Source organism: Sus scrofa, chromosome 7 (genome assembly GCF_054392235.1).
Source record: "Sus scrofa isolate SSC_HxYL_T2T_F1_AM1 chromosome 7, Sscrofa_HxYL_maternal_Yorkshire_Landrace_v2.0, whole genome shotgun sequence".
NCBI lineage: Eukaryota > Metazoa > Chordata > Mammalia > Artiodactyla > Suidae > Sus > Sus scrofa.
Window position 1 is genome coordinate 50,819,758 of NC_139389.1, and position 21,705 is coordinate 50,841,462.

General features: G+C 36.7%; 1 protein-coding gene and 1 long non-coding RNA gene across 3 annotated transcripts in view; one reads left to right on the plus strand and one right to left on the minus strand.

Annotated features, from left to right (window-relative positions):
* CD2AP (CD2 associated protein) overlaps positions 1–21,705 on the plus strand; it is a 113,590-nt gene that overhangs the window by 22,617 nt on the left and 69,268 nt on the right. Inside the window, exons 1-2 of one of the 2 annotated variants that reach the window (NM_001317083.1) lie at positions 324–333; positions 10,947–11,107. In NM_001317083.1, the coding sequence (NP_001304012.1) occupies positions 324–333; positions 10,947–11,107 (171 nt within the window). Of the gene's footprint in view, positions 1–323; positions 334–10,946; positions 11,108–21,705 lie in introns of those variants that run through there. The other variant, XM_021098031.2, reaches the window with a different exon arrangement.
* On the minus strand, positions 10,964–13,993 carry LOC146401574 (uncharacterized). Its single transcript, XR_014810252.1, has 2 exons — positions 11,891–13,993; positions 10,964–11,232 (listed from the first exon to the last, which is right to left on the minus strand). It is a non-coding gene; the product is annotated as an uncharacterized LOC146401574 (long non-coding RNA).

Genomic DNA, 21,705 nt, shown 5'->3' on the forward strand with positions numbered 1-21,705 from the left:
TAAAAGCTTCTTGATTCTGTCCTTGGTGTTGGTTGGCAGATAAGCCCACCAACGGCATCTTTTGTTCTGTTACAGTGTTATTTGATTTCTAGCATTTCCTTTTGATGGTTTATCTCAGAGTCTATCTGCTTACCTTACCCATCTGTTCTTAGAAGTTGTCTGTTTTTTCCTTTATCACCCTTAACATATTATAGTTATTTAAAATTCTCTGTCTGCTTTCAAAATATGTGTCATGCTTGAGTCTGATTTTGATTCCTGCTTTGTCTTTGTGTTTTTCTCGCCTTCTAAAATCATGGTGTGTAACTTTTTGTTGAAAGTTGGACATGTATTTAGGTAAAAGGAGATGAGATAAATAGGTCTTTTGTGTGAGGTTTCATATTTATTCTGCCTAGGAGTTTTACTGTTTTTAATATTTGTTCTAGTATTTAGGCATCAAATTCCTTTAGTATACTTGTTTTTGTTCCCCTGCTGTCTTTGGGTTTCCCTAAGTTCTCCTTCTCAGATGGAATCTGAATCATGCAACTCTTTCAGTGGTAATTACTTCTTATTTTAAGGGAACCATATTGGTGTGGTTGTATAAGATGTCAGTGAGAGGAAGCATGCTATAATCTTATAATTAAATCTCAGACTTTTATTGAGTTCATTTGCTGGTGCTGTGATTTCTTTCTTATGTCCTCTGCCACCTCCTCCCTCCCCATGTGAGGCAGAAAGGCAAGAGGGGACTGGAATCAGAGAAATGTCCTTATCGAAACGTTTCCACAGGTAGGATTGGGACCTAGTGAAGTCCTTTTTCTGGAGAGTAGGTCTTTGTTTTGGTTCCTGGTTATTTCACAAGATTACTTTTCCTTCCTCTTTGCCAGAACCACGAGGAGATCTTTATTGCTTCTTCACTCTGAGAACCTGGTGGGGTTCCTGGAAGTAAACCCCACAAAATATGGGGGCTTCTCTGAGACTGTGGTCCCCAGAAGTTTTCTGTTGCATACTCAGCCTCCAGCAGTTCATACTCAGCCTCCAGTAGTTCATCAAAATTGCTATTTAAGTTTTTGTGACTTTTCACTCCCAAAATGGTATGTCTAAGTCTGAAGCCCTGGTGTGTATGAATGTGACATTATTTGGAAATAGAGTCTTTGCAGATGTAGTTAAGGATCCTAAGATGGTAGCCTGTATTTAGGATTGGCCATAACTAGTACTGATTTCCTTATTAAAAGTATGGAGAAGGAGATTTGAGACAGAGACATAGAAGGGGAAGGTCATGTGCCAATGGAGACAGAGATTGTAATTATCAAGCCAAGGAATGCCAGAGATTGCCAGCGCCCCTAGAAGCCAAGATAGGGGCAATTCTTGGAACAATTCTTTGTCAGTCTTCAGAAAGATACAGTCTTTTTGCTTTTTTGGGCAGCACCCTTTTTTTTGAGCTATGAAAGTTCCCAAGCTAGGGGTCAAATTGGAGCTGCAGCTGCTGGCCACAGCCACGGCCACAGCCACAGCTACAGCCATGGCAGTGCAGGGTCTGAGCTACTTCTGTGATCTACACCACAGCTCATGGCAACGCTGGATCTTTAACCCACTGAGTGAGGCCAGGGATTGAACCCACATCCTCATGGATACTAGTCAGGTTCATAACCCCTTGAGCTGCAAGCGGGAACTTAGAAAGATCCAATCTTGATGATGCTTTGATTTGGTACTTTGGCCACCAGAGCTTTAACCGTGAGAGAATACAAAGTTTTATTGTTTTAAGTCACGTGGTTCATGATAGTTTGTTTTGAAAGCCCTGGGAAACTAATACAGTTTTCCTACCAGTTTATGACTCCAGTAGTTTCTGCTTGAAATGATGAAGTAAATCTTAGCTGTGTCTCTCTCTTCGTATCTTGAGGTGGTGGTTTGCCCTGTGTCCTCAGTTCTCTAATGGGTCTAGAGAAAGTCTATGATTTTCAGTTTATTTAACTTTCTTCTTACTGTAAGAGTGGGAGCGACACAACTTCCAAGCTTCTTCCATGTTGGAGCTGAAACTGCAAGTTAGGTTTTTTGGTTTTTGTTTGGCATTTTTATTATTATTATTTTAGAGAGTACCACTGTGTTTTTAACTTTTAACAATCTAATGTTAATTGCCACCTTTATTCCTCTATGCTTGCAAGGATCTTAGAATACTTTAATTCCTGATTTATAAGGTCGCTGTTATTTTAATCCTCTTGTGTTTTGTTTCCTCCTCCTCCCCTTGCTCCTCCTTTTTCTTCTAACATCCGTCACCATACATAATTAAAAATTTTTTCTCGTGATGAGAACTTTTAAAAGATTTACTCTCTTAGCTTTGAAATAGGCAATATAGTTTTATTGAGTAGTCACCATGCTGTACATTATTATGTCCTCAGGATTTATTTATTTTATAATCACAAGTTTTGATTTGCATTTCCCTGATGATTAGTGATGTTGAGTTCTTTCTCATGCATCTGTTGACTGTCTGTCTGGCTTCTTTGGAAAAATGTTTGTTCCGATTCTCTGTCCATTTTTTATCAGATATGTGATTTGCAAATATTTTCTCCTATTCTGTAGGTTGTCTTTTCACTTTGTTGATGAGTTCCTTTCTGTGCAGAAGCTTTTAGTTTGATGTAGTTCCACTTGTTTATTTTTGCCTTTGTTGCCTTTGCTTTTTGATGTTAAAAAAAAAAAATCCTCCCTAAGACCTGCCTTTGTTTTCTTCCAGGAGTTTTATCGTTCAGATTTAAGTCTTTAATACAGTTTGAGTTAATTTTTCTCATTATTTTACTCAGTGTTTATATACATATATATTTATCACTCTTTTGCATTTCTTTACTTTCTGTATCTCTTTCTGGATATTGGATGTTTTCCCTTTTCTTTGCTCTGTTTAGAGAACACCGTCAGAGTTTCTTCTAGTGTGGCAAACTCCGTTTTTGCTTGTCTTTATTTTTTCTTTTGTTTTGAAGGATATTTTCTGTGATATAGACTTCATGGTTTGCGCTTAATTTCTTTCCACATTTTGAAGATACTAATCTGCTGCATTTTGGCTTCCATTGTAACTGCTGGAAGAGTTTTGTTGAATTTGAAGTCTTAAAGAGTTTAATTTGCTTTCCACATACCAATTTTCAATGAAAAAATGAGTTATCAAAAATATGGAGGGTGCATTCTTGAAATCATGGTAGTTGTATGGCAAACTCTTGAATTGAATGAGACTTTAATTAACCACTTTTAACTTTTCTGTAAAGATAATTGTTACACACTGACGTCAGTGTCTGTAGTAACTTATTTTAACCCAATTGGTATATGTTTATTGTCAGAAAATTCTAAGGTACGGGTTACTGTTTATAAGAATGCCCTCATTTCTGACACCAACTACAGATTTTAAGGGTTCCCACAACTGCCCTCATGCTCAACAGTTTTCTAGAACTCACAGAACTCATTGAAAGCTGTTATACTCTTGGCTATGGTTGATTATAGTAAAAGGATACAGATTAAAATTGGCCAAGGGAAGAGGCCGAGTCCAGGAAGTTTCCAGGCATGATGTCATCTTTTCTCCCTGAAGTCATGGACATCATTAACTCCTCCTGGGAATCATGAGTGACAATATATAGAGTATTGTCAACCAGGGAAACTAACCTGAGTCTTGATGTCCAGAATTTTATTGAGAAAATACAGTTGACTGCCCATGTGACTGACCTTAGCCCTTCCAGAAGTAGAATAGATGCTGCATGGTCTGAAAGCCCCAACATAATGCCATTGTTTATTTGGAGAAGTCCTCAGATAAACAAAGGTCTAGAGTTTCTAAATAAACAAAAACACTTCTTCTAGGTACAATCACTATGGACAACAGTGTGGAGGTACCTTAGAAAACTATACATGGAACTACCATATGACTCAGCAATCCCACTCTTGGGCATATATCTGGACAAAACTTTCCTTGAAAAAGACACATGTACCCACATGTTCATTGCAGCACTATTCACAATAGCCAAGACATGGAAACAACCTAAATGTCCACCAATGGATTGGATTAAGAAGATGTGGTGTACACACACACACACAGGAATACTACTTAACCATAAAAAAGAACAAAATAATGCCATTTGCAGCAACATGGATGGAACTAGAGACTCTCATACTAAGTGAAATAAGTCAGAAAGAGATAGGCAAATACCATGTGATATCACTTATATCTGGAATCTAATATGCAGCACAAACGAACCTTTCCACAGAAAAGAAAATCGTGGACATGGAGAACAAACTTGTGGTTGCCAAGGGGGAGGGGGAGGGAGTGGGATGGATTGGGAATTTGGGGTTAATAGATGCCACCTATTGCTGTGGAATGAATAAGCAGTGAGATCCCGCTGTATAGCACTGGGAACTGTCTAGTAGCTTAATGATGGAGCGTGATAATGTGAGAAAAAAAGAATGTATACTTGTATGTGTAACTGGGTCACCATGCTGTACAGTAGAAAATTGACAGAACACTGTAAACCAGCTATAATGGAAAAAATAAAAATCATTATAAATGAAAAACAAAAACACTCCTAGAGATCACTGTGAGGTCAAGACCTGACCTCTTGTTTGGGTAATATTAATTCTTCACTAAAGATGAAATAAAGGGAGAGTAATAAACAGCATCTCAGGTCACATTAGGCATCCATTAACATTTTGAAATGTAACTCTATATTTTTCTATGCATATTTTTGTTTCTTCCCTTTGTACAAAAGTCTGATGTTACTGTACCTATGTTTTATAACCTTTCTTATTTAACATTATATTACAAATCTAACTGTGAATGTTTAAAAGGGCAAGAATTTAGCCTTATTTACCATATAGTGTTTTCTTTAGGAGAAATAAATTATCTTAGACTCAGTAAACCTCTTAATTGTAACACATAGAATCATGAGTTATAAACATTTTGCCATGATGTTGGACAAGCCGCTTTCATATATGGTGCTTTAAAAAATTAAATCTTATCAAAGTAATACCTGCGTACAATACAAAAATACAGAAGTATTAAAAGACAAGGAAAAACAGTATTTCCCTGACCCACTGTTCTCTATTGTTTTTCTTATTCTCTCATTCTCCAACTTTGAACTCTCTAGTCTTTCAGTTTTAATTTTTTTGGCTTTTCTCTTTCTAAATAATAAGTTTCTATAGCTTTTTTATTTGGTACTTTCATTTTTTAACTTTTTGATATGATACGTAAGGATTTAGCTTACTTATTATAATCTCACATCTGTTTTCCATTTATCCCAATATAGTGTTATTTCTCTCTGGGATACCTTTCTAAATTCTGAGCATATATTTAAACCATTATTTCTTTTTTCAGCAACTAACACAGTATTTTTGGACTTATTAGCACTTTGCATGATGATGTTAATAACTCTAACCTTGTCTTTGTCAACCTCCCCAGTTTTGTCTTTATAATATAATGCAAAGGGTTTGTTAATATTTGTATTTTGGCCTGTAACCATAATTTAGTCTTGTGTTTTGTGATAGGTTGATATTCAACATTAAAAATAATACCTAGTTTCTACCTTATTATGACCATGTAAATGCGTTTTTACTGTGCAGCCAAGTATGTATGATAATTATATTTTCAGTATTCTATAGTTCTTTGCCTTTTCAGGAGTTTCTATTCATCTTTACTTTTTCATTTCCTTATCAAGCTTTATTGTCTCTTTGAGTTCCAGATTCTTAAGGATAGTATAAAACTTCAGTCTGTATCTCACTTCTCTTTGCCCCCAAATACCTCCTAAAACTATCTGTCTGTCCAGTTCAATTTAGACTATTTGTTCCTTAGATTTGTTGCACAAGTGCTATCTTAAGCACTTTCCTCCTTCTAAGATTGGCTCCACTGTTTCTTGAATTTCATGTCCTCTTCTGTTTTGGTTCATATATTTATTTTGCTGGATAATATGATGTAATTTCATATTTGGGAATTAATTTTCATTGTTTTTAATTTTCATTGTCCTTGTCTGTGTGAAAATGTTATACCCTAAACTTGTCTATTGATTTGGCTGAGTATGGGGTTCATTTTCCTTCAGTACTTAAGTGGCTTAGCGTTTTTATTTTTCTTCTTCTGGAATCTAATGTTGCTTGTGAGAAGTCTTCTGCTTCATTCTTTTGTAGATGAACTCTTCCCCCCGCCCCCCCCCCCCCCCCCCCGCCCCTTTCAGCCACACCTGCAGCATGGAAATTCCCAGGCCAGGGGCTGATTCTGAGCTGCAGCTTCGACCTGTGCCACAGCTGGTGCAGTGCCACTGCTCTGGGCCAGAAATCAAACCTGTACCTCAGAGTGACTTGAGCCATTGCAGATGCAGTGCCAGATCCATAATCTGCTGTGCCATGGTGACAACTCCTTGATGAACTCTTTATTTCCTCTCAGAGAGCTTTCTAGGATATGTTTATCTTTGTTGTGAATTTTCACCATTAGATGTGAGTACTGACTTTTTATTTGTTCATTGTACCGGACTCTCTCAAACCTCTTTCTCTTTGAAGATTTGTTTCATTTAGCTTTGAAATATTTTCTGTATTATTTCATTGTCTAGTCTCTGTTTTTGTTTGTTTGTTTTGTTTTTCACTAAAACTGTTAATTGGATATTAGATTATCTGGATTGATTGTTTCTTATCTTTGCTTTCATATTTTCTTTATGTCTCTTTCCTTTACCTTTTTTTGGTAAAATTTTCTTAGGTTTGTCTCCATTTCTTCAAAAAAAGAAAAAAAAAAAAAAGAGAGACATATTGGAAGACACAAATTTCCAAATACTTTCTCTTTTCTCACTTCTTTTTTCATAGCATTCTGTACTGATTTTATGTACTTTATTATGTCCATGATGATGAAAATCTGTACATTTAAATCTTTTAAAATTTTGGTTTTATTTTATTTTTTTAAATGTTTTTGTCTCTTTAGGGCCAAATCCATGGCCTATGGAAGTTCCCAGGCTAAGGGTGGAATAGGAGCCATAGCCGCCAGCCCTACGCCACAGCCATAGCAATGTGGGATCCGAGCCACATCTGCAACCAACACCACAGCTCACACAATGCTGGATCCTTAACCCACTGAGTGAGTCCAGGGATCGAACCTATGTCCTCATGGATACTAGTCAGATTTGTTTCTGTTGAGCCATGGCAAGAATTCTCCAAAATTTTAAACATTAATTGTAGAAACATTTGAAGTACAAAGAGAAAAGAAACACATGGACTTGGAGAACAGACTTGCAGTATCCAAGGAGGAGTGGGATGGAGTGGGATGGACTGGGAATCTGGGGTTAATAGATGCAAACTTTTGTATTTGGTGTGGATAAGCAATGAGATCCTACTATATAGCAATGGGAACTATATCTAGTCACTTGTGATGGAGAGTGATGGAGGATAATGTGAGAAAAAGAATATATGTGTGTGTGTGACTGGGTCACTTTGCTGTATAGCAGGTAATTGACAGAACACTGTAGACCAACTATAATAGAAAAATACAAAGAATTTTTTCCTGACTGATATCTTTTTCCTTCATATTTTAGTATTTTCTACACAGCAGAATCGTCTGGTACTTAATGACAGTTCAGCTATAAAAATTTAAGAAATTAGTATTTATATATGTATAGACGCATGGTTTTTTACTTTATTCAGTAATAAGTGGGGTATATTCTGTTACTGTTACTGTTTATTCTAATGCTCACACTGTCCTGATTTGGCCAATAGGAGCTTTTTTGATACCACTTCTCTGTGTCCTTTGGCATCTCCTAATCTTTCTTTGAGAACTTCCTTTCTTTCTGGCACAACAGTGTGTTCCAGGCTTATCTTGTACTTTTCCTTCCTTAGCCCTGGAAATGCCAATCTTCCCAAGGATTCCTGGTTCCTTTCAGTAGAAAGCGGTATTTAAAAGATCTCAGCATTTAGATTTGCTCATTGCCATGGGGTGTTGTGATTTCAGGCCCTTTCAGTGGACAGAGCTGTGTGTGTGTGTGTATGTGTGGTATGGTATGTGTGTGTTTTATATACATGTGAATGTTTATGTGTTGAAAACCGTGAGTTCATGATGATACTTCTCATTCCCTTTTAATGTCACAGGATTGCATGAAGCCTTTTCCTTTATGTTTCTAACTCCCTTTCGTAGAGAAACTTGGCTTCCATTGCCCTTAATATATTTACTTATTTGATCAATTCCCTTGGATGTAACCAATCTTCCACTGCTGTTGTCACCCCCCACCGTTTTCTGAATAGCCTATTCTCCTGGGTGGACTGGTCCTCATTGGGTTGCCTCCATCCATCCACATCTCTGCATGGAAATCTGCCACTACCCCCGAACACCATTTGGCCTCTGATCTTCCTTACTAAGCCCTTCAGCTTGGATGCCTGCTCCACCATGATTGGGTTCTGGCACAACATGTCCTATTACCTCTGCATGAATGCCTTCCTCACATTGCCTTAGTGTTCTGATGCACTGCACTAGGGAAGCTCCGTAGGTGGTTCACCCTTCTCTGGCTCTGGTACCTTCACTACTGCCTCCACCCCAGCCCTTATTTACTCTTTTTGGTCCCTGTCTTCTCACACTAGACTTCTTCCCACCTAGGTCTCTCGCCCCCGACTGTCTCACCTAATGACTTTAGGACTGAATTGTTCTGGAAGGGAAGAGGTGGGTGTATGTTTCATCCAGGAGTAATTTTTCAGTTTATCGTAGTCTTTCATGATTAACTATCACCTGCTATTCATGTTTATGAATAAACAATTAGAAAAAGCTGCTTGGGAACTCTGTTTATGTGGGTAGGACTTAAATTTTATTTTAGAGTTAGTAGATTGAGAGCTGCCCATTGTTCTTGAGACCTAAATTCTGTAAATCAGTAGCCATTTTTCTAAGAAACCATCACTCAGTCTTCGTAGCTATACTGGTTCCCCCAAACTGTTTGTTTTGGGTGTGTTTCCAAGATTAACGCTTTAGTTTTTTGCCTTTGAAGACAAATATCTGCTTATATAGCATTATTATCTCAGAACTGTTGTGTTTGATAATGGGTGTCAGCTCTTCCATGTAGATACTAATTTCCCTATTTTCAGTTCTGTGTTTCCCATGAACCTGCCTTTTCTGAATTTCTAGCCTTTCTGAGGTTCTGCAGAGCAGTTTGACATCTCAGTTATAGTTTCTTTAAGTTCTCTGGGCTTCTTCTTAGCTTTTTCAGGTATGGATCCATTTTCACAAATTTAAAAAATTTCTTCCTAGTTCCTTTCTCAGGTTGGGATATTTTCAGCTGCAAATACAAATCTCATCTAGAATTTACTTAAAAGCTATGAAAAAACTTTTTCTGCAACAAGGAATCAAGAGTTCTGGGGTTGGTTAACTTAGCAGTTTGATGAATCTAGCAAGATTCAGGCCATTTTCTTCTAATCATAGCTGTTGTTTTTCTTGTCTCAAGTAATTGTAGCAGTTTTGGCCATTAAGTTCTCACTGAAGAACATCCAGAGTCTGCAGGAAGACATTCCTTCTCTTTTTGTTTTTGTTTTTGTTTATAAGGTCAAATAAAACCTTCCCACAACCCCTGCTTACATTGTATTGTCACATTGTTACATTGTATCTGTCACCCGTGTAGTTGAAAACCAGTCTCTGTGTGTGGGGAGGGGGGAGAGCGAGCGAGTGAGGGAATGAGAATGGAATTGCTATAAGTTCACTCTCTTTGGACCTTTGGCTCTTTGACCAGCAGCATTAGGTATCCTGGGACCTACTCAGTCAGTCTGTGTTTATACCAAATTCCCCAAGTAAACAAGATGAGTTCTGCCAGTCAGCAAGATGACTTGATTGCACATTAGTATTTGACAATTTGTGAAGTACTAGGATAGTTAAGATTTAACCCCCTGGGACTGAGAGAAGGTATTTTATTTTGTGAAAATACAGGGTCTCAAAATACCTTGAACAAAATCAAGGTTCAATGAGAAAGGAAGGAGGAAGAGTCATTGTGGGAATGGTTGTCTGTTCAGCAGCCAACAATGTCTGCCCATACTCCCTTTCCTTTTTGAGGGGGTGTAGGTTGTGTGTGTGTTCTTTTTTTCTTTTCGCCCTTACAGGACGAAGAAAAGATGAATGGAGATATGGCCAGTCTGCCATCTTGAATAGGAAACCTGTACTGCTTTTTTTCTTTCATTGAGTCCTATAAAATAGTAGTAGCATGTGTGTATATGATGTCCTGTACTTAAAGGAGATGAAATAGATCTTTATAGGTCTTCATTTCAGGGCGTATTCATTCTCTATTTGGTGAAAAATATTGCCACAAACTTAGAGCAGTCTGGGCATGGCTGAGTCCTCTGCAAGGTGCAGTCTGCAATCAGGGTGTTGATTAGGGCTGGGCTTTCAACTGTAGAAGGATTTGCTTCCAAGCTCAAGTGGTTGTTGGCATCGTTCAGCTCCCTGTGGGCTCTTGGACTGAGGGCCTCAGTTTTTCTCTGGCCCTGTCAGCCAGGGACGACCTAGTTGCTTGCATGCGGCCCTCTCCATAGGCCAGCGCAGAACAAAGCAGCTTGCATCTTCAGTGCGAACAAGTGACAGAGTTACCTAGCAAGATGGACATTGTAATCTTATGTCGTCACATACAAACTGTCATCTTATATTCTGTTGGTTAGAAGTCATGTCCATATTTAAGGAGGAGAGAGAATTACACAAGGACATAAATATCAAGAGATGGGGCTTATGGGAACCACCTTAGAGTCTGTCACAAAAGATATTGCAGCTGACTAGAAGAATAACCGACCAAGTGAATTATACAGTGTGTTGAGGTTTCTACTTAAAACTGGTACTGTGCATATACTCAGGCAATTAAGAAATTTGCTGATGTAGCCAAATATTTAAAACTGTGGTAAGCGTTGATGATATCTTTGTAATATTAATTACTGTTGCTAAACAGGTTCCCTGGCTTTAAGTTAATATGGTTAATAGTATTTCATGAATTAAATTTTAGATGTTTCTTTTTTATTTTTTTTAGTTGACTATATTGTGGAGTATGACTATGATGCTATACATGATGATGAATTAACTATTCGAGTTGGGGAAATCATCAGGAACGTGAGAAAACTACAGGAGGAAGGATGGCTAGAAGGAGAACTGAATGGGAGAAGAGGAATGTTTCCTGATAATTTTGTTAAGGTAAGTATTCTCCGTTAGATTCCTAGCTGTTGCTTCATAGGATTTATTATCAAAAATACATAATAATAATAAATTTGTATATGCACATTTTGGGGGGGGTCTGTCTTTTTTTTTTTTAGACCGTACTGGTGGCATATGGAGGTTCCCGGGCTAGAAGTTGAATTGGAGCTGTAGCCACTGGCCTACACCACAGCCACAGCAACGTGGGATCCAAGCCACACCTGGAACCTAACCACAGCTCATGGCAGCACCAGATCTTTAACCCACTGAGTGAAGCCGGGGATCAAACCTGTATCCTCATGGATGCTAGTCAGATTTGTTTCTGCTGCACTGTGATAGGAACTCCTATGTAAATGTATTTTTAAAACTAAAATGTTTTAGATAAATTTTTCTCTGCAGAATTTTAAAAAACTAGATTCCCAAATACTGCTGTAATGTATTCAGTGCCATTGTTTTTGATGTCCCGTTGGATAATAAAACTGTGAGTGTGTGTTGTATATGTGTGTGTATCTGACTACCTGTCTACCTGTCGTTTGGGCAGCACTTTGTAATTTACAGAGTTTTGCTGTGTACATTCTTATTTAAGCCTACAAAAAGTCTTGTGAAGTAGGGCAGATGTTAGCCCCATTTTAAATTGGGTAACATGTAAATTGCAAGTTTATTCAGTGTTGGATAGCTAATAAGACAGACTCTGAACTCAAATGTGAGGTAGTTGCCTCTTTACTCGTCTTACTGTATTTTTTTTTTTTTTTTTTTGTCTTTTTGTCTTTTCCAGGGCTGTACCTGTGGCATATGGAGGTTCCCAGGCTAGGGGTGTAATCGGAGCTATAGCCACCGGCCTATGCCACAACAACTCAGGATCCAAGCTGTGTCTGCGACCTACACCACAGCTCATGGCAGCGCTGGAACCTTAATCCACTGAGTGAGGCCAGGAATTGAACTGAAACCTCCTGATTCCTAGTTGGATTCGTTAACTACTGAGCCATGACAGGAAATCCAAGTCTTACTATATCTTGTTGCTATTCCAGCACCTTTAAGAATCTTAGATTCTTATTTTTAAGTTTCAGCATTGCAGCAGTATCTTTCAAAGTAACAGACACTCTTCAACTATCACCAAATATTCCTTTTTTAGTAAATGTTCTGGTCACTTCTGCTATAAAACAATCAAAATTCTTACATTGATTACAAACTAATGGTGTTCTCAGTAGTTTAGAGGAGGAAAAAAAAGGAAAGAATACCCGTATATTTATACTTCATTATAATTGTCTTCATTTATAATTTTCTATGTTAGTCTTCTTACACTCAGGCACGTGCCTCTTCTCATTAATTGTGATTATCAGTTGTTTTGGGAAGGGTAGAGTATATTTCTTATTCATTTGTCCAACTTGCAGAGTAGTTGTTAGAATATCTGCACAATATAGATGTTTAGGAAATATTCCTTCAATAAATGTATGTTTATTTCAGTTGTGGTTTTTAGAGTATGAGTACGTAACTTTACTCTCTCAATCGGTTTCAGAGAAGATGAACTAACTACGTTTTATCTAATTACATTTTACCTCTTGAAATAACAGAAGAGCTGTCGTAGGGAATTGAACTCTTGTTTTCATTTTTTTGTTTTATAAATTGTCGTCTTTCCTGTAATCTAAAATGGAGTGTAATGCAGATGCCATTGAAGTTGGCGTGGAGTAACTGCATTTAAACACAGTCAAGTTCACTTCTGCTTTTGCTGGTGGAATGATGTAGGACAAATCACATAATTTCTCTTCCCTTTAAAATGGTCTGTTGTTGTGTGTATAATAAGACATGTCTTTGGCTTCTCTCTTTCTCTCTCTCTTCTTTTTAAAGAAAAGTGTTTTTCAGGGAAAATATTTTGAAGTAATAGTACACTGGTTTAAAAAAATAAGTTAAAAAGTTAAGTAAGAAGTATTTATATAGTTCTCTTAATTGTGTGCTGATATGAAGTCCCAGTAGTGGAGATGACTTACGAAATTCTATTTTAAAAATATTTTACTTTCCTGTTTCTGTACAGCTAATACTAGAACTTGAGTGTTAAATGTAGTGCCTGCTATTGAGGGAAGCTTAATCTGGAATTAAAATTAACCACAGGGTAGATTAGAGTTGGAGACATCAATATGAACTCATGTCTAGTTTAAAATATATACAGATGTATACACAAATGATATTATATGTGTGTGTTGCTTTGGTTAGTACACACACATATATATTTCTCAGTTCTTTCACTTAGGACCTCAAAGCAGTGACACACCACTAATAATGAGTACACCTAGTACCCAGCTCTTGGTTTCAAAATATCATTCATCAATAAAAGGAAGCAGGGCTCTTAGGAGAAGTGGCTGATTCTATGGCTGGAACAAGGGAAACAGAGGCTGAGCCTAGAGCAACTAGTAGTGCCAAAAGTAAGGAAGAGCTCAAAAAAACAAAATGTTGGCCCATGTCAAGGCACCATAGGAGCCAACCTGGAAGAGCTCCCAATATCCAGAGCTGGAACAGTTTAAACAACAAAATAATCTAGTACTTGAAAAACAAATATACATGAGTCTGAATCAATAAATGATATAAATAGATTGTTAAATAAATAAGTAAACAGAAGAAGAAAACTTATAGGATTATTCCAAGTAATATTTGTAGATACTCTCCCACCCTGAAGTATCCTTCAGGTGAGGGTTGGACTAAATAATAGATGAAAGAGAAAAACAGTAATTTTACAATGGAGAAACTTGGCAAATACTACCTTAACCAAGTGATCAAAGCTAACATCATCAGTGGTAAATTACGTTGATATCGTGTATCTCCTTTACCTTGTGGTATTTATTCTTCCCCCATAATTCTGGTCCATTTGTGAGAACAATCATCAGACTAACCCAAATTAAGAAACACTCTATAAAATATGTGACCAGTCAGTACTTTTCAAAAACTTCAAGGTTCATAAAACACAAGGAAGGACGAAGAAACTAACATTGAGCAGAGGGGACTAAGGAGAGGTATAGTGACCGCCTTGTGGTATCCTGGGTTGGACTCTGAAACAGAGAAAGGATATTGCTGGAAAAACTGATGTAATCTATGTAAAGTCGGTAGTTTAGTTGATAGTAATGTACTAGTGTTAAATTTCTTCGTTTTGACAGGTTTAACACGGTTGTGCAAGGTATCCACATTAGGGGGTACTGAGTGAAGGCTTTGTGGGAACTCTGTGCACTACCTTTGCAACTCTTCTGTAAACAGTTATTATAAAGTAAAATTTTATTAAAAATTAACCATAGGTAATGAACAACCGTGGATAATCCATAGTTTTTGGTTCTATAGTAGGGTTTATCACTTCAAGTGTATATTAGAAAGTTCAAGAGAAAGTTTGTCATTTCACTGTCTACTTGAAAATAAGTGTTTCAGTGTGACATTAATACAGTATTTTGTAAATGTGAGACTATGATTAGATGTTGGAACAAGGCTTCCTATAGAAAACTCATGTTCCTGTTACTCTTTGGGACAGCTGTACTGAAGAGCAGTATTCAAATTGGGCTGCAAGATGGATAGGAAGGTCGTATCATTTTTGCAGCCTATTATGAAAAACTTTATGGACACTATAAATTTTTTGGTGACTAACCTGTCTATTTCAGTGACCCTTCGTAATACTAGCACATCTTTATATAATTTAGAAAATATTTTACAAAGAATGTAGAACAAGGATCCATGAACTTAATGTATAGAATGTTATTTTGTTGATTTGCTTCAGAGTGTTGCTTTATAATAAAGAGAAAGAACATTACAGATAAAATTGAGTTCTTTCAAGTAACATAAGATTTCCACATGCATACATATTATAGTCACTTCTGCTAAGGTATGTTTTACAATGCTCATAAGTGATTGAAAAATAGAGGAACGATGTCAGGACAGTGAGGAAGTTGTATTTGTATAATTTTCCAGTTAAGACAAGCTAGATAAAGAGTATAGTGTTTTTTTTTTGTTTGTTTGTTTTTTTTTGTCTTTTTTGTTGTTGTTGTTGCTATTTCTTGGGCCGCTCCCGCGGCATATGGAGGTTCCCAGGCTAGGGGTTGAATCAGAGCTGTAGCCACCGGCCTATGCCAGAGCCACAGCAACGCAGGATCCGAGCCGCGTCTGCAACCTACACCACTGCTCACGGCAACGCCGGATCGTTAACCCACTGAGCAAGGGCAGGGATCGAACCCGCAACCTCATGGTTCCTAGTCGGATTCGTTAACCACTGCGCCACGACGGGAACTCCAAGAGTATAGTGTTTTAATTTCAGCAGGAAAGGGATGGGATAGACTCTCAGTTTGGCTGTTGCATAGAGAAGAATTCTTTTGGCTCTTAAGACTTTTTAAAAAACTTTTAAAATTTTTTATTTATTTTTTTTGCCTTTTTGTCTTTTTAGGGCCACAACCCGTGGCATATGGAGGTTCCCAGGCTAGGGGTCTAATCAGAGCTACAGATAATGGCCTATACCATAGCCACGCCAGATCTGAGCCGCCTCTGCAACCTACCTACACCACAGCTCACGACAACGCCGGATCCTTAACCCACTGAGCAAGGCCAGGGATCGAACCCGCAACCTCATGGTTCCTGGTCAGATCCGTTTCTGCTGTGCCACAGCGGGAACTCCCTTAACATTTTTTTTTTTTAATTGATCATCTGTAGCTGGATATTTTCTTCAAAGTTGCACAGTCATAACATGATAGAGCTCTTCACTCCTGGTGCTTTCTTCTACTTCTATGTGCATCATCTTAGTATCCAGAAGCCAACATTTTCACTTCATTGTTTTTATGCATTTTTAATGACTTGTGAGGAATCCATTCGTCGTGGCTCCTTGGGTAGTCTTAAGTTATTGCTCATCTTCTGAGGTTCTGATTATTGTTATATATTTATTTTCATTTTTAGTGGTCAGTTTCCAAAGTTGCATAGGTTTAGAGTGTTCTGTTTCAAATCCTACTTTTTGCACAGTCATTGGTATTTTTAATATTTGATTTAGAAGCTTTCACATAATCAGTGATATTTTAGCATGTGATTCCCCCCCCCACCCCTTTACCTCAGGTGTTTAGGAATAGACGTATAGTGCACATATAGTAGAAATTCCTTTAGCACTAGTTAATTTTTTAAATAGCCATAGAGTATTCTATTCTATGTATTTGCCATATTTTATGAATATTTACTATTAAAAAACAGCACTGCAGTAAACACCCTTTTGTAGGATATTGCATAGCTGAGAATTTGCTGCATCCTTGTGTATGGATATTTAACTGTACTAGATATTGTCAGGTTTCTCACTAAGTAAGTCTGCCAATTTAAACTAATACCAGTTCTCATTAATATTTGACACCATCAAATTTTGTTTATTCTTTTATATCTGAGTGATGTCTAGAGTTTTAAATTGTGCTTAACGTGAGAAATAGGGAAAAGTTTATTCCATCTCTCCGCAAGGTAATTGAGATGGTAATGCATTTTAATAGAGATTATAATGCACTTTTTTAACAGTCTAAAAACTCACCATTTTGAAGAGTTTCTCTTTTTAGAAGTGTTGTAGGAATAGCTATTTTTTTCTTAGTGTGGTTATAATGCTAATATTCAGAAAAATGTAATATTAGTTGCCTTTAATGCAAGACTAGATTAGCGTTCAGTAAAAAGGTAATAAGCATGGTTGATCCCCTTTATTTTCTTATAAGTTACGGCTTGCTTCTAAAGATGAAGATAACCAGGAAAGTAGCTAACAGTGCAGTTGACTAGTTACAGGCACTTAAGAGATGTTAGTGGACTATGTTCACTGATGTGAGTCATACCTGGTGGAGTGCATAGTGCGATCACCTGAGTGAGTCAGAAGAGATGAGGGAGGAGAATGGGAAGAGGCACATTTGATAGTTTTACAGTTATTGAATGGAGCACAGTGAGTTATGGAGAAAGCAGATAAATATCAGTGAGATAAAATGTCAAAAAAGGTTAAAAGAAATATTTTTATTAGTTGTAGTTGAAGAGTATTGTAGGACAGTATTTGGGGGGGGGGCTGCTAATGCTCCAGCTTTAAAGCAGCTTTTCTGTGAGCTTTATTCTATCCTGGAGGAGCTACAGGTTGTTATATGATCTGTTACTCGTCTCAGTGTTTTTACTTTAATGCTTTAAAATATAAGTGGGTGTGTTCACAGAAGATGTCTCAGGTGCTAGTATGTGAATTACTGTCCCTTAAATTTTAAAATTTAAAGTGGAATTTTGCTTCCTTTTGAAGAGTTCTCAGAGTCTATAGAGTGTTTTTAGACTTTTTGATGCAATAGGGAACAAAGAAACAAAAATTATTCACACCGAAGAGGAAAGTGAATAAAAATCATTAGCTTGTTTTTGTTTTGTTTTGACCTAAATTTCTAGCAAAACTTTTCTTGTTTAGAAAATATTTTAAATCATTGCATCTGCTTTTTTCTTAAATATTAGGCAGTTTAATGAGTTATCTTGCATTAAAAGTATTTGTTTTCTTTTCTTTCAGCTTTTAAGGGCCACACCTGCGCATGTGGAGGTTCCCAGGCTAGGGGTCAAATCGGAGCTACAGCTGCCGTCCTACACCACAGCCACAGCAACACCAGATCCGAGCCATGTCTGTGACCTACACCACAGCTCATGGCAATGCCGCATCCTTAACCCACTGAGCAAGGCCAGGGGTTGAACCTGCAACCTCATGGTTCCTAGTTGGATTTGTTTCCTTTGCGCCACAATGGGAACTCCTATTTTCATTTTATTTCTGGATTTCATAGGTTCAATGACTAAGTAGACATTAGGTCTTTAAATTTATTTAATCTTTTTAAAAGCTGCTTTTAAAGAAAAGTGGCAAAGATGATTACTTCGGGGAGGGTCTCTGACTTTTTTTTTTTTTTTAATATCACATTCTGATTTAGTTTTAGAAATCTCACTCCACTATTTCTGTAGGAAGAAATGAAACAGTTTGATTTTATGTGACTTTTTAAAAAAATCCTTTATGAAAACTCTTAGTTTGCTTATTACATAAAGCTCAGTGATGTTTTCAAGTTTTGGGAGATGTTTTGGTGACTGATAGTATAGTTCAGGAAGTTAGCTCTGTATCAGAAGAGTGTTTGGTGTTTGATTTACTTTCATTATTGGGAAAGACATTAGAGAAGAAACAACTCTTGTTGATATCTGAATACTAATTGGAAGATAATTTTACTTATTGGGGATTTCAACAGTAACAGTATATGAAATGTCAACATTGTGTATAGTTATTTATGATACATCATAGTACATTTTTTATTATGGACTGTCAAACATTAACTACACTTTACACACTGATTAAAAGCAATTCATCCTAAGGTCTGGGTTATTTTTGATAATATATTGAATCCCATGTAAACTGTATTGACAGAGTTAGAGAACTAATTCAGTACAGGTAATGATAGAAAAGACATTGTGCTCCCACAAAGACCTTTCTTTAATGCCCTGGAACAATTTGTGGGCACAACACATTTTTTATTAAAAGAAAAAAAAAAAAACAGTGAAGTAATACATGTTGAAACAAAATTCAAAAATTATCTACTGTGAAAAGTTAATTTCTTCCCTTCTGACTGTTTCCTAACTGCCTTGCATTTTTAGGAATTTGGTAGAGACCTCGTAGATTGTTTTCTATAGAGAATATTTTAAACTGATTATTTGCATCCCCTCCTCTCTTTACATCCTGCTTTTCACACCGTAAATTTAAATTCAAGACATTGTTATAGAAATCACGTTAATGTTTATCTGGGACTTACCTGGAAAGTTAAATTCTAGTTTTTGCCCTCAAAGAGTTAATAAATTTGTTTCTGCTAAGGTATTTGAAGCTGTAGAAATAAACTGAACCAGGAAAACTTGAGTGTGAGAACCTAGACTTCTGACATAATCTCCTGGTTTTGCTTTTTGGATCACTACTCATTGCCTGCTTGTCAGTGTCATCTGTGACCTCAAGGAGGTCCAGCAGCTTTGAGAGAAGGGTCTCCACGTAGGACTGATATCTTTTGAGTCACAGATAGGCTAACCCTATTTCCCTGCCGTTCTTAACCTAAAACTCTTTCATCCTAGGGCTGAAAGCTCAAATAACATTTTTGATTTAGCAAAACTAATATGAAAAGTATGACAACATAAACTATTGGGGCATTTTTCAGTCCATTTCAACAAGTGTGGTATGTCTGAAATAATATGGGTAAGAGGAGGTCTTTATTTAGTGTTTTTCCCACTCTACTTCACTTGGCTTTCACTAACATTCTTGTGACAGAAAAAGGAAAGGAGTGGGATGCCATTGACAATGAATGTGCACAGCTCCCTCCACCCCTTTTCCTACTTTTGCTTTTTCCAAATTGGGGAGTGGCTGTTGAAATAGGGAGGCCCTTTGTTAAACTGAGAGATGGCAGTTATGTGGAGAAAAACATATTGGGGAGAGAATATGTTGAGAAACTTTCAAAATATCCCTGGTATGTTGTATCTGTCATTGTTTTCCTGGATGATTTTGATATGTTGGCCCTCAGAAGGCACATGTTGATTTCTTACGGAGATTTTCTCCTTTTGGACATTTTTCTTTAGACTTAAGGTGTTTTGTTTTGTATTGTGATTTAATCTCATCATAGTAAAAAAAAAAAAATCTAATGACTCAAGGTAGTTCCTTTTAGATTATACCTTTATACTGTCGCTTATATTCCAGAAAACAAAGTGAAAACTTTGGGAATGAGGTAAACCAGTTTATGTCAGAAAACTAATCTTTCAGTTGTGGGTCTAATATTGACTTAGTTAATGCTAGAACAGTGGATGTGTATTAAATAAACACTAAATCCTGCTTATTTTTCTTAGTCTTTAGTAGTGTCGTTCTTCCATATCTTCTGATTTATCTATGTTAGTTTTATATAACACTTTTAGAAATCCTGAATATTAAATTAAAAATAACTTAGTCCCCTCCTTCTTCATGGTTTTGCTTTCCAAAGCTTCAGTTACAGAAGCTTGGTCAACTATGGTCTGAAAACATTAAACAGAAAATTCCAGAAATAATCATTTCGTAAGTTTTAAATTGTGTGCTCTTTTGCCTAGGACATGACTCATCCCATTGTCCAGCGTATCCTACCCATTAGTCACTTAGTCCTCTTGGTTATCAGATCGACTATCATTATGTTGCAGTGCTTGTGTTAAGTAACCCTTATTTTACTTATTAATGGTCCCCAAATGAAAAAAGTAGTGATGCCGGCAATTCAGATATGCCAGCAGAAGTTGTGAAGTGCTTCCTATAAGTGAAAAGGTAAAAGCTATTTTAATAAGGAAAAAAATCATATGCTGAGGTTGCTAAAATCTACAGTAAGAATGACTCTTTTACCTATGATATTGTGAAGAAGGAAAAAAATTCACACTAATTGTGCTGTCTCACCTCAGACTGGAAAAGTTTTGGCCATTTTAGTGTGTGAAAAGTGCTTAGTTAAGATGGAAAAGGGATTGTATTTATAAGATACTTTGAGAGAGACCACATTCACTTAACTTTTATTAGAGTATATTATTATAATTGTTCTATTTTATTATCAGTTGTTGTTAATCTCTTACTGTGCCTAATTTATAAATTTTATCATAGGTATGTATATATAGGAAAAAACAGTGTATATAAGGCTTAGTACTGTCTGCAGTTGCAGGCACCTACTGGGGGTCTTGGGATAAGGAGGGACTCTACATTCCTCAGATTTTAATTAGCAGAAGCAGAACTGTAACTGTTCAGGGATTTGGTAATTAAGTTATCTGTCTCTTTCATTTGAGGAGTAAAAAGAAGCTCTTGCTATCTAGTCTGGTTGTTATTTTTCTTTGTGACCTTTGATTCTATGATGTAGAAGTTAATTGCTTTCTGTTTTCAGATCATGGTCATGCCCTAGCCATGAGCAGATAACTAAATTGTAAAACATATATTTCACCATGAAGGAGTGGTTTGTGGATTGTTTTGATTAATGTTTTAAGTTACTATTTTTGGTTAGTGTGGTCAGAATTAAGTAACTTTGATTACCTTAGTGATGAAAAGTAACTATTTTCTCTAACCTTTTTAAAAATTTTTAGATTTTAATTTTTTCTATTATAGTTGATTTATAATGTTCTGTCAATTCTTCTGTACAGCAGAGTGACCCAGCCATATGTATATGTACATACATTCTTTTTCTCAATTTATCCTCCATCATCAGAACTTTGCATCACAAGTTCTCCAACCTTTTTAAAGCTATCCCTCACTTGTTTATATTTCTCATCTTTCCCTTTAAATTTGTTACTTCCTACCTCTTATCTTTGAAACCAAACAGATCAGTATGGTACAGGCTATCTGGAGATTATTCACATTGTATTTTTTTCTTGAATAGTTTTGTTTTGACATCACCTGTTGTGTGGGAGGCTTCCCTCTGTTTGTAGAATGAGATTCAGTTTTTCTGAGTTTGCTGTGTCAGTACATGATTCTCTCAAGTGAGGACTCTTCTTTTACTGGATCTCTTGGAATCATTTTCAGAGTCAGGAAAGGAAGTGAAATTTGTAGACAAGAGATGCTGCAGTGTGGCTATGTACTTTACTGACTTATTGGGTAAAAAGAAGTAAAGGGC